The sequence below is a fragment of the Dipodomys ordii genome, unplaced genomic scaffold, assembly GCF_000151885.1.
Source record: "Dipodomys ordii isolate 6190 unplaced genomic scaffold, Dord_2.0 Scaffold7, whole genome shotgun sequence".
Lineage (NCBI taxonomy): Eukaryota > Metazoa > Chordata > Mammalia > Rodentia > Heteromyidae > Dipodomys > Dipodomys ordii.
In genome coordinates this window covers 7,485,502-7,501,809 of record NW_012267223.1, presented here as the reverse complement: position 1 = coordinate 7,501,809, position 16,308 = coordinate 7,485,502, and the positions used below count along the sequence as shown (strand labels likewise).

The 16,308-nt window shown below is 49.6% G+C and overlaps 2 protein-coding genes across 4 annotated transcripts in view; one reads left to right on the top strand and one right to left on the bottom strand.

The window, feature by feature from the left end:
• Nucleotides 1–11,290, top strand: part of Wipi1 (WD repeat domain, phosphoinositide interacting 1) — a 28,836-nt gene extending 17,546 nt beyond the window's left edge. The window contains exons 8-12 of one of the 2 annotated variants that reach the window (XM_013037903.1): nucleotides 3,919–4,083; nucleotides 5,246–5,353; nucleotides 6,288–6,406; nucleotides 7,019–7,119; nucleotides 10,748–11,290. In XM_013037903.1, coding sequence (XP_012893357.1) covers nucleotides 3,919–4,083; nucleotides 5,246–5,353; nucleotides 6,288–6,406; nucleotides 7,019–7,119; nucleotides 10,748–10,795 — 541 coding nt within the window. In that variant the 3' untranslated portion in view covers nucleotides 10,796–11,290. Of the gene's footprint in view, nucleotides 1–3,918; nucleotides 4,084–5,245; nucleotides 5,354–6,287; nucleotides 6,407–7,018; nucleotides 7,183–10,747 lie in introns of both variants that reach the window. The other variant, XM_013037901.1, reaches the window with a different exon arrangement.
• A 1,301-nt stretch (nucleotides 11,291–12,591) lies between these two features.
• Nucleotides 12,592–16,308, bottom strand: part of Arsg (arylsulfatase G) — a 112,973-nt gene continuing 109,256 nt past the window's right edge. For both annotated transcript variants that reach the window (XM_013037898.1, XM_013037899.1), the window contains one exon: nucleotides 12,592–12,963. In XM_013037898.1, the coding sequence (XP_012893352.1) occupies nucleotides 12,689–12,963 (275 nt within the window). In that variant the 3' untranslated portion in view covers nucleotides 12,592–12,688. The remainder of the gene's footprint in view (nucleotides 12,964–16,308) is intronic.

Here is a 16,308-nt window from a genome sequence, read left to right as displayed (position 1 = left end):
AGAATTCCCGTCTCCACTAGCTAGTCTCTGGGGCTGCATCCATTGGCCCAGCCTTCCTCCCAGCATGGTAGAAAAGAATGGTTACTTTGTAACCAGTGGTGTGTCACTTAGTTTCTTATTATTTTATGATTCTAGTGACAAATTAGGCAGCTTGTGCCTAGGAAGCTGCAGACACCCAAAGTGCTTCTTGACTCTACCATTGAGAGTCAGTCTAGGAAACTGAAACAGGAAACATCTAGAGATTTGCTCAATTATCTTCTAAAAGCAGGTGCTCGAGTGAAGGCTAATGACGCTAGCCCTGACCTGGAGCTCATGTTCTGTAGCTCTGGGCTACAGAACACTTTCCACACCTCCTCCCTGGGTGCCCACGGGATTTCTGGAAGGCATGAGATACTGGGGAAACTGAGGCTCTGAGAACCCACTCAAAGCCAGCCTTAGTCTCCAGATCCAGCGTCCACAGCAAGCGCCACATTTTTACCCACCAGATTGACACTAGACTGCCAGTCAGAACTGGAGACGTCGCTCGGCCACATCCTAAGCACCCTGGTGACTGGGAGAAATTCGCCTCCTCCTAACTGGATACGCCTCTCAGGAGAAAAACACTTTCTCCACCTTCTTAGTATGGTATGGTGCCCGGCCTCTGACATTGAAGTACAGCAGGCTCTTGGTATCCGCATGTCTGTGGTTCCAGGGAGAACACTATTGAGGGAGAACCACGCATGCTCCAGAGGCATAGAGCTCAGCGCTGTTCTGAGGATGGTGGATTTTATTTTTCCCACAAGACCATCAGACTTCCACTAAGGACATTCTGTCTTCAACCAATGTAAAATTGTCCCTTTACCACTCAAGTTAAGCACATTAACTTGTACCTTGATTTTGGGGTGGTGGGAGCACCATTTGCTTTTTGGAGAATCCTGTTTTCCAGAATTAAGGTCAGGGAAACACTCAAGCGATCACAGAACGATTTAAACACAATTTGAACACAGCTGCCGATTACTTGGGGCCAGCCAAGGGCTTCTCCTGTGATGCACACAGGAAATCAAAGTTTTGTTTTTGAAATGTCTGTCTTTTTTTTTTTTTTTTGCTTTTTGTTTTTCTGTCAGTCGTGGGTCTTGAACTCTGGGCTTCAGTGCTGTCCCTCAGCTCTTCAGCTCACGGCTAGTGCTCTACCACTTAAGTTACTGTACCACTTCTGATTTTCTGGTGGTTAATTGGAGCTTAAGAGTCTCCTGGCCTTTCCTCCCCAGGCTGGCTTTGAACTGCAATCCTCAAGTCTCAGCCTCCTGAGTAGCTAGGATTACGGGTGCCCAGCTTTGTCTTCTGATTCTTTAAACTACTTTTTGACCATGCTTGCTCACAACCACGTGTAATAAATCCACCACTGGGATAGGTTTACTGTCCTGGAATGCAGCTCCCACCCTCCCCATCTCTTTCATCCCAGGTCCCCCCAAAAAGACCAGGTCTTGGCTCTGTGAATGTTGTAGCCTCCCCCCTTCCCAGAGGACTTCCCCTCACTACCACCCCCATTGGTGTTAGGAACAATGGCTGCTCCCTCCCCTGCTCAGTCTCCCCAGGGACTTTCCTAACACCTGCTTGGGGGGGGCGGGGCGGGGGAAGTGGGGCTCCCCAAGCCTGTACTTCTTTTTTTTTTTTTTGCCCTGTATGTTTTTTTGGCCCTGTACTTTTTTTCTCCCTTGCACACTTTCCTCAGAGATGAGATCTTCTCTCTAGACTTTGCTGCCTTCCCAAGCAACCTCTGAAACAGCACCACTCTCTTCTGGAGCTTTCTATCACTCGTGCTGTCCTCTGCTGGAGCAGGCTGAGCCCTGCCGAGCGCCCATCTGTTAACCAAACCCCTCAACCACCCGTGACCCAGGTCCAGGAGGAGCCAGCGTCTCCCGCCTGCTGCCTCAGCCGGCCTCTACCTGTCATTGGTGCATAGGACAGGAAACTCATTGTCCCCTGAGCTTTCCTGTGTCTGTCAGTGGCCACAGGTGACCAGGGGCCACTGGACACATCTAGGAAGAGTCAGTATATCTGGATGGTGTGGCTTGTGGCTCCCATTTGCTTCCCTGGCCTCTGCCCTTCACTTCATCATGCCTATATTTGGTCTCCTCTTCCCAGTCTATTGTATTTTATTACCTTGTCTGGGGGGTGGAGGACACATGGGTAGTGGGGTTTGAACTCAGGACCTCATGCTTGCTAAGCAGGCGCTCTACCACTTGAGCCATTCCTCTAGCCTCTTTTGCCTCAGGTACTTTCAAGTAATTCCAGCCTGGCATAAAGCAAGCCACCTATGGTGCCTCCATTTGTGGCTGGGATGACAGGTGTGGGTCACAGAGCTCAGCCATTGTGCTTCCCCATAGCTGCCATGCCAGGTGGGCAAACTGCACCCGGCCACTGGTTACGATAGAGTCTCATACTTGTTCCCAGGAATCCCCCAGTCTCAAGTTGCTAGGACTACAGGCTTGAGCCACGGTACTTGGCTCTAGCCTCCTTTGACCATTCTGTCCCTTATCCTCTTGCTAGATGATCTTCTGAAAATGCTCCTTTGCCCATGACTCCTTCTCATTTCTCCTTGTGTGATCTCTCCCTCTCTCTCTCTCTCTCTCCCTCTCTCCCCCTCTCTCCCTCTCTCTCTGCCCTGGGGAATGAAGCCCTAGCTCCTCCCTTGCCTTCAAAGTTCAGTGGCCGCCACCTCCCCGAGACCTCGCTGTACACAGCCACATCTGCCACCTACTTCGCTCTCTGCCGAGCCTCTTTCCTTCTCCCAACACACCACCAGAAAGGGACTCACGATCGTCCCTGCTTTTCAAATAAGAAAACACACAGAACCCAAGAGGGTGAGGACCTTCGGCCCTCCTGTCCCTCCTGCCTGGGCCTGAAGAAGCTGTAGCAGCTTCCTCCTCTTTTACACACCCATGTCCCCACCTTGTGTGCAGGATTGGCATGTCGTCCACCAGCACACGGCTGGGTCTAGAGGGGTCCAGGAGCTTCCTCAGAGACCCCCTGGCCAGTTTGTAGTGGTGAGGAATGAGCCAAGGGCTCTGATCTGCAGCATCAGGGTTGCTGGCAGGGCCACCGCAGGCGCTCCGGGGAACACCGTGTGCTGCCACACTGTAGAGCACAGAGACGGGGGTGTCACTCACAGTGGGGCTGTCTGGTGGAGGCAGTGGCTGCAGGGGACCTAGCAGGTCTTGTTGGGTCCCCTGGATGCCCAGCTGGCTCCCTGGCTGTCATCAGATGCCACCCAGAGTGTCTTGCCCGGAAGCTTGCCCTCGTCTGGCTCAGGAGGCCTTCCCCGCTGGGATGTGCCTGTTCCTCGCCCAGCCCCATGCAGGCAGGGGCTCGTTTTCCAGCATCCACACAGCAAGTGCAGCTCATTCTCTACCCTTGCCCATTTTTGGACATGTAGAAATCACACTAATCATCAAACACACTGTTTTTTGTTTTTTTTTTTTTTGTCAATCATGGGGCTTGAACTCTGGGCCTGGGCTCTGTCCCTCAGCTCTTCAGCTCAAGGCTAGTGCTCTACCACTTGAGCCACAGCGCCACTTCCAGTTTTCTGGTGGTTTATTGGAGATCAGAGTCTCACAGCCTTTCCTGCCTGGGCTGGCTTTGAACCACCATCCTCAGATCTCAGCCTCCTGAGTAGCTAGGCTTACAGGCATGAACCACTGGCTCCTGGCTCAGATACATGTCTTTAATACAAGAAAGCACAGGGAACCTCTTAATGGCTTCTCGATGGCTCTTCTGAAAGACAAGTGGTCCCCTAGTGATCTTTCCTTATTGCCTAAATAACAGGACTGGCAGGGGGCTAGAACCTGGGGCTCAGGCAGTCTCTGCCTGTGGCAGGGGTGGGGTGTGGCGATCACTGAGTGGACGTGGCTCATCCTGGCCTCTGCATTGCCCCTCCAGCCGCCCAGAAGAGCCTTCCACGTGGAGTGGCTACATGGGGAAGGTGTTCATGGCTGCCACCAACTACCTCCCCGCCCAGGTGTCCGACATGATGAACCAGGACAGGGCCTTTGCCACGGGCCGCCTGAACTTCTCCGGGCAGAAGAATATCTGCACGCTCTCAACGTATGTATGTATGTGTGGAGACCCGTCTTCACCCAGCTCAGCTCACAGGCGCTTTCCCAAACCTCGGGATCTCTCACGATAGGAAGGGAATAGAAGACAAGAGGCCCCCAAAGCAGGCTGTGCACAGTCAGCCAGTCACTGCTCGCCTCTCATTTTAATGGGGGTTCAGGCTGGAAGCTAGCCTGGGAATATTATCCTTCTGGCTTCTGATACCATCTTGGAAACAATTCCTCTTTATAGGTGGTTACTTAAAAATCCTCCACTTCTAGCCAGGCGCTGGTGGCTCACGTCTGTAATCCCAGCTACTCAGGAGGCTGAGATCTGAGGATCAAGGTTCAAAGCCAGCCTGGGCAGGAGAGACCGTGAGACTCCTATCTCCAATAAACCACGAGAAAACCAGAAGTGGCGCTGTAGCTCAAGTGGTAGAGCGCTTGCCTTGAGCTGAAGAGCTGAGGGATAGCGCCCAGGCCCAGAGTTCAAGCCCCACGACCGACCAAAAAAAAAAAAAAATCCTCCACTTCTGTTGTCTTCACTCAGACACCACAGGGCCGACAGGTGTTTGAAGAGGTTTAAGGAGTTAATGAAAGAAGTAGAACATTAAAAAAAATTTCCCCCCATTGAAGCCGGTTTAGGAACAGGTATGGTAGTGTATGCCTGTAATCCTATCAGTGAGGAAGCTGAGTTTATGGATGATCACAAATTCAAATCCAGCCAGGGCTACCCAGTGAGACCCTGTCTCATAATAATAGTAATAATAATAATTCAGTTGTGGCCAGATGTTAGTAGCTCACACCTATAATCTCAGAGTTCTCAGGAAGCTGGGGTTTGAGGAGACTGGTTCAAAGCAGGCTGGGCCGAAAAATTCAAGAGACTCTGTTCTTCAATGAACCAGCAAAAAGCTGGAAGTGGAGGTGTAGCTCAAGTGGTAGAGATCCAGACTTAAGCAAAAAAGCCAAGTAAGAGCATCGAGCCTTGAGTTGAAGCCTCAGTACTGGCACAAAAAGATCCAAAATGAGCACACAGAGGACCAGCCAGCAGCCCTTCTGCCCATCGGCGAACTGCAGCTTTGTCAGTGGCTGGAGAGGAACTGGTGATGAATTACTGAAGCAAGGCTGCCTCTCATGCCCTTGAGATCACAGCTCCTGTTCCCCTTGGTTCCTAGGATCCAGAAACTGCCAAGGCTTCTCGTGGCCTCCTCTGACGGACACCTTTACATCTACAACTTGGACCCTCAGGACGGCGGAGACTGTGTCTTAATCAAAACTCACAGGTGAAGAGTCCAGTTGTCACAGACAGCTGTTCAGCAATGTGTGTGTGGAGAGCTGTCGAGGCTCCACGAATGAAGTCCAGCCAGGATGCTCTCGGGTCCCCTCCTCCCTGGCTCCTTGTGGTCCCCCTAGCCTGGCTGTCATTGTGGCCAGCCCTTAGTGGATTCCCACTTCAGTCAGGTACTGTGTCAGGCACCCTCAGGCTCACAGTGCCCAGAAGCCTCACACTGCAAATGAAACACCCCCTGTTCAGCTAAGTACACAGTACTCAGTACTGTATACACAGTAGGTCTCCATAAATACAGAACTATGGAAAGGGTGACACTGATCATGATGCATTGTTCACATAATGGACATGTAAACTTGAAGTCGTGGCCAACTATTTGAAGATAATCGTTTTTAAAGTTCCAAAAATTGTTAGGGCGCTGGTGGCTCACGCCTGTAATCCTAGCTACTTAGGAGGCTGAGATCTGAGGTCCACAGTCTGAAGCCAGACAGAGCAAAAAAGTCCGTGAGACTCTTATCTCCAGTTAACCACCAGAGAATGGGAAGTGGAGCTGCGGCTCAGTCGGGAGAGCGCTATTCTTGCACAAACAAGCTCTACGACAGCATCCAGGTCCTGAGTTCAAGCCCCATGACCAGCAAAAAAAAAAAAAAAAAGTTTGCAGAATTGAACTGTGAAGTTCAATTGCTCGGGGGGGGGGGGCAAGCCTTTCTCACTAAGCAAAATGAGCAGATGGGGGGGCGGTCATTTGAACTTGCATGAATGATCCCTGATGATCTAAGCCACTTCATAAGGACAGCACAGCCTAGCAGCGGGGCTGTAATTCACCTTCAGGTAGCAGAACATGACCCTGCTCTACCTTTCCATTTGAAGACATTCTGCATATCCGGTGATTTCTTTTCTTCCCCCCACCCCTTAACTACTGCATGCAGCTTGCTTGGCTCCGGAACAACCGAAGAGAGCCAAGAAAATGACCTCAGACCTTCCTTACCTCAGTCTTACGCAGCCACAGTAGCCAGACCAAGCGCATCTTCAGCCTCCACAGTGCCAGGTAAGCCACGCTGGGCAGCCAGGCAGCCTCCAGCTGCTCTGCCCCCCTCCCCTCCCCCACTCTTCCCTGGATGGGGCCTGCTCATGGCTTTCAATCCAAGTCCCTAATCCTGACCCACGCAACACAAGAGGTTCATGTCTTAAGAAGCAGCATTAGACCAGGCTCTGGTGGCTCACGCCTGTAATCCTAGCTACCCAGGAGGCTGAGATCTGAGGATCGAGGTTCAAAGCCAGCTCAGGCAAGAAAGTCTGTGAGATTCTTATCTCCAAATAGCCACTAAAAAGCCAGAAGTGTAACTGTACAGGCTCAACTCAGGGCCAGCATCCAGGCCCTGAGTTCAAGCCCAGGACCAGCACCAAAAAGAAGTAGCATTTACCCTTTGCCTCTTAGATCATCCCACAGAGGTGCACATGCAGGCCTCTGAGGTGGAAACCAGGGAGACTCAACCATTTGTTGAGTCAGAGGCTGATAAGGAGATAGTTAGCAATCCCTGTAGTTGGAAGCCAGGATGCCACTGCGGTTTCTTTGGTTTGTTCTTTTTCTCAGACCCCCCTTTCCCCCGAGGTCCTAAGGGTAAGAATTGAGCTGTTTTCCTTTCTCCTTGGTCCCCAGGCTATTCTGAGGACGGCGGGGCGCTCCGAGGAGAGGTGATTCCGGAACACGAGTTTGCCACGGGACCAGTGTGTCTTGATGACGAGAACGAATTTCCCCCTGTGAGCATTAGGAACCCCTAAAGTGCAAGGGCGAGGGCTCTCCGCCTGACTGCCTGGGAGGAAGTGCGTGTCACCTTGCACACTTGCACACCGACTGACTCTCCTTGTTTCCTAGGCCCTAACAACTAATCCTCTGCTCTAAAACGCAGCCCTAGACCGCTGCTGGGTGCTTCGATCCTGCAGGCTAGCTAGCCCTCAGGTCGTGCTAAACCTGACCCGTTAGAATAACCCAACACTAATCAGGGAGTGTGGCTGGGTGTTCATTCAGAGACCTTCACTCCACCTTTCTTTTGCTTCCATACACTGCTGCTCATAAGGTAGGAGCTTCGGCCCGTGTGAACTCAACCCTTCCTGAGGTGCCCAGGGCTGCTCATGCCCACTGCTGCCTTCCCATTCCCCAAGCTGACCAAGCTGGGCTATGTGGCGGGGACTCAGCTGGCTGTGGGGAGCTGACCCACGCTATAGCTCTGGCCGGGCAGACTGAGTCTGCGCAGCAGCTGTGTTGGAAGGCCAGAGCTGGGAGTGAGCTCACCTGGGAACCTTTTTAAAAGGTTAGGGCCTGGACTCTGTCCCTTAGCTTTTTCACTCAAAGATGGTGCTCTACCATCTGTGCCACACCCCCAGGCTTTTTTGCTGGTTAAGTGGAGATAGGAATCTCATGGTTTTAAGCACCACGACTGGCACAGAAGAATCTTACAGACTTTCTTTGCCCAGGCTGGTTTCCAATTGAGGATCTTCGGATCTCAGCCTCTTGAGTAGATAGGATATCCGGAGTAAGCCACCAGCACAAGGCTCACCTGAGGATCTTTTCTAGGGTCCCCGCATTCTGCCAGCTGAACCGGTAGTAAGTGGTACCAGCTGAGCACTGGGTTCCAAAGTGTGCATGGGGTGGGGGTGGGGGCTGGGAAAAGGATTCTCTCCCTGGGGAGTCCCAGGTCCACTCACACCTGCTGCAGCTTCTAGCAAAAGCAACATAGGCCCCTCTCTAAGTCTCGCTTAGAAAATATCCCGGACAGACAGCTGGAGATCATTTTGAATAGCCAGTGTTTGAACCAAGGTCTGGAAAGCCAACTCCTACAGCTAAAGTGTCCATCTCCGCTTTCGTGCACAACTCATGAGGCCTGCGGTGTATTCTGCATCAGTTGAGATCCATTTGCAAAATGGCAGACTGCAGGTCTAGCTTCTTTCTCCCACTGATACATGTAACAACCTCATGAATATATTTGCCCCCCCCCAAAAAATACTGTGGGGGCTTTTGTGCATGACTAGGGGGTGTTTGTGATTTTCAGCTTGGCTCTGTGGATTGCAGCTTGACATTGAGATTTCTGGCTTTGGATAGGCAGGTGGCCAAATGCCTGGCCAGCAAGTGACGTGTATATTTTAAGTCATGGGTCAGAGTGGTTCTAAAAAATACTAATTAGAAATGATAAAACATTTGCTGGCTTGCAGCCTAACAAACGATAGCTGTCTGGACCAGTTGTTTGGCCCATTGGACTCTCATGACCCCAACTAGGACCAAAGGGCAGGGGGGTTTTGTTTGTTTTATTTCTGCCAGTACTGGAATTTTCTTTTCGGGCCTTGGGGTGCTGTCCTTTAGCTTTTTTGATGAAAACTGGCACTCTACCAATTGAGCCACAGTTCCAGTTCTGGTTTTTTGCTGACTCCGTTGAAGATAGGATCACAGACTTTTCTGCCCAGGCTGGCTTTGAACCATGATCCTTGCATTTCAGCCTCCTGGGTAGGTAGGTAGGATTACAAATGGGAGCCATCAGCACCCAGCCCAAAGGGCATGTTTTGTTTTGTTCTGTGAAAGCTGGTGGCTAGTGACCTCAAGCGACATCTTCCAGGAACCCGAGCACTCCAGGGCAGACTCGGTGGGGATAAAGGTGACCATCTTACATCACCTAGAGCTTAGAGCACTGGGTCAGGGTCTGAAACTGCTATAAAAGATTTCTACACCATGAATGAAATTCTCAAGTGAAATCAGAAAAAAATCTCTTATGCTTAGGGAATTAGGGTAATTCTGGCATGTAGGAGGTAGTCCCTTCTTACCAAAGGGAACTTGTATAAATAATAGGCACCCTCGATTGATCATTTGTTTAGTGTGAAAGAAGAAAAAGGAATTGGAGTTGCTGTATATAAGCCCTGGTGTTGGGGCTGGGAAGGTGTCTCAGTGATAGAGCGCTTGCCTTGCATGCCTGAGGCCCTGGGTTCGATTCCTCAGCACCACATAAGGAGGAAAAATTGGAAGTGGTGCTGTGGTTCAAGGGATAGAGTGCTAGCCTTGAGCTGAAGAGCTCAGGGACAGCACCCAGGCCCAGAGTTCAGGCCCCATGACTGACAACAACAACAAAACTGGTGTTGCTGGAAGGGCGGCTCAGTGGTAGAGTCCCTGCCCCTGTGAGTGCAAAGCACTGGACAGAAAAGCAAAAAAAAAAAACCCTACGATACAAAATTAGGAAGATTATTTGCCTATATATATAGGGCCAAAGAGCTGAATGCGAGCCAGTGGCCTGGTCTCCCTCCTTAATTCCCACATGAGTGAAACCTGCTTTAAACTGCCTTAAGAATTTGTATGAGCTCAAGATATAGCTCAGTGGGTAGAGTGCTTGCCTAGCACACATGAGGATCTGAGTTCAAGCTCCAGCACCCCCCAAGAATTTATATTTATATACAAGAATCACTTCCTGCCAGCAGGAGTGTTAAGATCCGACTAAGTTCCCCAGAATGGCTGTGAGACTCCAGCAAGTGCCAGGTGACCTCCGTACACGGTAGGTGCTAGATGGCGGCCACCAGCCCAGCCTGTCCCTGAGCCTGTAGGCAGAAGGTGAAGAAGGGCCAGTGCTCCCAGGGAGCCTCTGGAGCAGCAGCGGCAAAGACCAGAGGGGTGAGCGTCCTGGGAGCATGGCCCATCTGTCTTGCCCCCGCTGGCAGCCATGTGCAAGGAGGGATGCTAGAAAAGCCCGCCCGCTGCCCTGGTTCTGAACCGCCATATTGGTTGCAAGTACTGGTCCAGAGTCCATGTCTTGACTCACATTCCTTAAACGCTTCTGATCTGTAGAAGGGTCTTCAAGGATCAGCTTGGTTGAAATCTCTTCTGGACAGGAGCACAGGCCTGCCAGGGACCTCCGTCAGGGCTCCCTGGGACTCTGCCTCTGTCCCCTGGGTCATCACCAGTGACCTCTGTAGAATACGATATCACCACCCTCATACCACCTCTCTCTCCTTGGGGTCAACTTTGCTCCCAATGAGAGAAAGGCAGGATAATCACTTCTGGTCCCTCAGGAGGAACCCAGGGTTTTGTGACTCTTAGCCTTGTGAACCAGCATAAAACAGTTTTCACCAAGGACATATACTGACTTAAGTGATTTAGCAGTCCGTGTTTACAATTAAAGACGAGCCTTTTTAATGCGTATAGACGTATAAATATACCTGCACACATTTTATGTATAGCCAGTTTTTCAGTGTTCCATAATCATCTGTACCTGCATAGGACTGGGTGGGGTTCTCTGTGACCAGAGAAGCTCCACCTCCCCTGCGGACGGCGTGGCCCCTGGCCTGTAGGAGGCGCAGCCGCCCCCAGCCCCTTCCAGGGAAGAGTAAGGTCATTCTGTTTTGATTCCGGTAGATAATCTTGTGCCGTGGGAGTCAGAAGGGCAAAACGAAGCCATCCTGACGAGAAGCACGCCTCAGAAATCAGGACATCCCCTGTCAGGTGCTTGTGGAGAAACAAGGAAAGTGGAAGAATGGAGTGCGATTGTCTGAGCAGAAATGGGAGGCAGGATTGAATCCTGGGTGCTGGGCAGACTGAGCCACAGGACATGGTTAACTAACTCCTCCCTGGGCCCGCTCAGCCCCGTCTCCCAGTGGGTGCGGGGAGCTTCTGTCTATATCAAGCTATTTAAGATACCGTCAAACCACCATGCAAATGCTAACTAACTATACTGGTACATAACCGGAATTTTATATTTAAAAAGGGCATCCTTTCTACATGTATGCTGTGTAAAAAAATGTACTTATAGGAAAAACCTTTTTGAATTGTATTTCTTGTATATTACAAATATATAAAGATTATTTTAGCCAGGCAAAGTATTTTTGCAGTGAGTAGAATAAATCATTTATTATTACCTTGGAGTCCCATTTAGGACACTAAATAAACCATGGCAAATGCGTTTCTGAGGTGTTTTAACTTCATTAATATTTCTTTTTTTTATTGTGAAACTACCGTACAGAGGAGTTACAATTACATGGACAAGATGAGTACACTTCTTATCAAGCATTGTTACCTCCTCCTTTGTTTCCCCTTCCCATCTACCATCCACCCCTATTAAAAGTTTTAATGTGTAGGGAGAGCTAAAATCTTTTAAGAGGGGTAAAGAGAAGAGCAGAGCCATGGATTCATCTACACCTATCTTTGGTTGAGATCTAGGCCTCTCAAGGCATCCTTGGGGAACTTGCTAGAAATGTAGGCTCTTGGTTTTTCCTCTAAACCTACTGAACTAGGTTTTGCAGTTTCCCAAGATCCCAGGTATTCAGAAACATTGAAGATGTGTATTTTTTTTTCAATACACATACATGGCAGCATCTGAGGGCCAGACCAGGTGGGCACACCTCTAACCCCAGCTACTCATACTCAGGAGGCAGAGATGGGGGGTGGGGATTGATATTTGAGGTCATCTTGGGAAGAGATTAGTGAGACCCCATCTTAATCAGTAAGCAGGGCATAGGTAGCTAGAATTTATGATCTCAGCTATGTGGCCAGCATGGGTAGGAGGATCGTGGTCACAAGCCTAGGCCTGAACAACAACAACAAAAAAAAGCCCTAGGTTAAAAACATACTAAAGTAAAAAGGGGCTGAGGGTGTGGCTCAAGTGGTAGAGCACCTGCTTAGCAAGCTCAAGCCCCAGTACAGTCAAAAATAAAGGAAAGATGGTAAAGATCTGCTCTGCATAATACCTTTTGGTATACATTCCTGCTAAAAAGACCTGTGAAACTGGGGGCATGCCGAAGTATCGGTTCTGTTAGGTAATAAATATACCAGGTACTTTCCCGTGTTGACCTTCAAAACCACAAACCACCTTGCAAAGAAGGGTTAAATGACTGTGCCCAAGTTTCAGATCAGGAGCTTAAATCTGGGGTTGACTCTAAAGCCAGTGAGCATTCGGGACCCCTTGGCCTCCACCCCAGAGCCCGCGGGGCTCAGGAATTACCTCCAGCCCATGGAGAAGGGACAGTAGGCGCAGGGACAGGGGAGAGGGAGACAACCAACCAAAATACTGAGCCTTATTTTTATTTTTGATTTATTTGTCAGTCATGGGTCTTGAACTCTGGGCCTGGGCGTTGTCCCTGAGCTCTTCAGCTCAAGGCAAGCACTCTACCATTTGAGTCACAGCACCACTTCTGGCTTTATCTGCTTATGTGGTGCTGAGGAATCAAACCCAAGGCCTCATGCATGCAAGGCAAGCGCTCTACCGCTGAGCCACCTTCCCAGCCCTGAGCTTTATTTTTAAAGAGAGGTTAAAAATGTGCCTAGCTTCTCAACATTCCTCCTGGGGGCCACAACAGCGTGCTAGGAGGTCTGGCAGCGACAGGCGATTTGGTAGGGGTTACAACAGGGCATGACGGACGGGTCCTGAGTGTAGTCTGCCCTGGAGGTGTTGTCATTGGCAATGTCTTGAAGGACAGCCTCCAGAGCCTTCTTGACCTGAGGCAGCACGGCCTGGTACGCGGCACCCCTTCTAGGGAGGGGCCTGCCTTCTGCAGCATCGTCTTGGAGATTGAAAATGAGGGGAAATGGATGGTGCTGCTCAAACCCAATGCTCCCATCACAAGCTCTGGCTCCACCTAGAGGACGGAAGACCACAGAAGCCTCAGTTAACTCAACCTTGACTTTGAGCTGCAAAGGTGATTGACCCTGACTTAAAGACATCAGCACTTGAAAATGTAAATGATTCTTCTCCAGATCAAAGCAATGATGTCAAGAACTTATTCCAGCCTTCCAGTGATGGTCCTGTTGTCCACAATGAGTTGAAACATCTTTGACCTGCCCTCACAGTCAGGAGAACATTTATTTGATTATCTTTGAATCTGATTGGTGAATTGGGCGAAAGGGACAAAATAATTTCACGTTGAGTTGAAGATGAGATTCTCTTGGGTTTTTCTGTGTTGTGGCCAGGACTAGTGTGTTAACTCTGGGCCTCAAGCTTGCTAGGCTGGTGCTCTATCACTTCAGCCATACCTCCAGGCTGTTTTGTTTTTTTCTTTCTTTTGACTGATTATTTTGGAGATGGAGTCTCACAGGCTTTTCTGCCCAGCTGTTTCAAACCAAGATCCTCTGGATCCCGGCCTCCTGAGTGGCTAGGATTATAAGCATGAACCACCAGTGCCCCGCCAAAGATGAATGAATTCTGTATATGGATTAGAATCTGGCTACTAAGGAAGTGCTCCAAAAACAAAGATAATAAGAAACTTTTGAAAGAGAGAGCCAGGTACTTCTCTATCCTGGAATATGGTTCAGGCCATGCTAGAAGGGGGAAAAAAAGCAATCGCAGGTACACCTGTGATTCCAGCTACTCGGGAAGCAGAGATAGGAGGATTGCTATCTGGGCAAAACCACAAGAGCCTATCTGAACATTTAAAAGCAACAGGACTTTGGGCATAGCTTCAGTGGCAGAACACTTGTCTACTAAGCTTGAGGCTCTGAGTTCAATCCCTACAACCACCACCAACAGAAAAGAAAAATATCTGACAGGATAGCAAGATCCCTGGCTGTTGATGCCAGTGACTCCCCTCAACCCCTTCCCTTAATTTCGCTTGTTGTTTTCTCCATAGGGTCACCCAACGTAGCCCAGACCGACCTCTAACTAACTCATGATCCTTCCGGCCTCCAACTCCAGACGGTTGGTCATCTGCAGCTTTCTAAGCCAAAAGTAGTTAAGGTGTCTGAAACAAATAGACCCAATAGAATAAACAGAAGGAAGGAAATCAAAGGCCTTGAAAATAAAGGCATTGGCCTAGGAGCATCTCGTCTTGGTCACTGCTGAAGAGGATCAGGGCTGCTCTGACACTCAGGCCGCCTCTCCTTCAGCGAACCCTGTGTCAGGGACTTTGGAGGATGATATTCTGATGAAGAATGCAACCAACCATTGTGGTTGAGACAGTCCAACTGTTTGTTCTGTATTACGTGCCGGAGCGGAAAGCCCGGTGCAGTTCAGAAAAGGCTGATCTAGAGGTGAAAGCCATACTATCTGAAGAGGCAGCTTTCACGTCCAATCTGGCTAGAAATGTAATTTGAAAGGCTGTGGAAGAAGTAGGTCACATCGCTTGGAGGCAGCTGGCCATTAGTAGCCCCTCCCCACTCCCCGTTGTTCTGGAGCGATTACAAAGTTGCCATTTTTTGCTAGGGTGGAAGTCAAATTGCTAGTAAGGAGCAAATGAAGTGCCATGAGTTTGACCAGTGAAAGTTGGGGCTGGCCCATTTCACAAAAGTATTAAATAGCTCTTGGTCTTTCGGTTGTTGCCTCACACTTGGTAGACAAGCATTCCACCATGCGAGTGAGCCAGACTGTTGGCTCTTTTGGTAGTTTTTAGGAAAGGAGCTTGCCATTTTTGCCCAGGTGGACTCAGACTGTGTGCTTCCAATATAGCTAAGCTGCAAGACATGTACCATCACCCAGCTATTGGTCGAGATGAGGTTTGGGGCAAGGGGGTGGAGGGTGGATCTCACTAACTTTTTACCTGGGCTGTCCTTGAATCTTGATCTTCTCAACTTCCTAAGTAGCTGGGATTAGTCACTGTATCTGACTTAAATAACTCCTCAAGAGTATAGCAGTTTGCCTAGAAGCACCCTCCTCTAAGGATCACAAGTTCAAGGCCAGACTGAGCCACTCAAGGAGACTCTTCTCAAAAACAAAAGGAACTATTGTTCTCTAGATAATGATTATAAATCCTAGGCAGTATGCTCATAAGCAAATTGAAGGCTGGGCACCAGTGGCTCACACTTGTAACCCTAACTTCTCAACCAACCCAGGCAGAGAAAGTTTGTAAGGCCCCGTCTCAACTAAAAAGAATTGGGCACAGTGGGGTCACACCCACCATTCATACCGGCTATGGCAGGGAACATAAATAAAAGATCACCATCCAGACCTGCCAGGGTGAAACACGTGGACCTTATCTCAAGAATAACCACAGTATAAAGGGCTGGAGATGGGACTCAGAGTTAGGAGTGCCTCCCAGCAAGCAGAAAGCCCTCAGTTAAAACCCTAGTACTAGCCGGGCGCTGGTAGCTCACGCCTGTAATCCTAGCTGAGATCTGAGGATCAAGGTTCAAAGCCAGCCCGGGCAGGAGAGACCGTGAGACTCCTATCTCCAATAAACCACCAGAAAACCGGAAGTGGCTCAAGTGGTAGAGCGCTGGCCTTGAGCTGAAGAACTGAGGGACAGCGCCCAGGCCCAGAGTTCAAGCCCCATGACCGACCAAAAAAAAAAAAAAAAAAAAACCCTAGTACTTCCAAAGTGGGGCAGGGGAGGGGAGTTTGTGGGAGATAGGCTGGAAGCTGGAATACACTAGAAAATGAACGTGGCAGGAAGAAAACGGAAGGGATTCATCCCTTGAAGAAGAAGGCTGCATTGGGTTGGATCTATTTCTAAGAGTTGCCCTGGGGACACTCCCCAGTCTGTGGTTTCTATGGCTTGAGGTGTCATAGTTCAGGGCTACCACAAAAGAGGGCAAGTGACAGGGAAATCTCTAGGAAAGAGAAGCCACAGAGGACCAACCTTGGGATCTACATTTAAATCCTCCAATCCCTGGAGCTGATCCAGGAGTCAGCCAGGCCTGCCCAAGGGAAGATTCCAGCAACAGCTAGAGAAAACCAAACCAGCTCAGCAGCATGGGTTTCCATGCAAGTCAGAGATGTGGTTATTAGCAACTCAGGTTTCCCAGGGATGTCTCCCAAAGTCCAGGCTAGGAGCAGAGAAGGCAGTCTTAACAGGAAGAAACCACAAGTTCAAGGCAAGCAACACCTCATTAACTGCCTAAGAACAAAATAACAGCCAATCAATCCTCTGAAAACTCAGAAGTCTCTACAATGTATCTTCCAGTGTCCCACTTACAATTTTAAAACTACTGAAGGGACGATTTCCCATCTCCACATAGTCACCTCTCCATCCCAACAAGAAAAATGGGTTGCA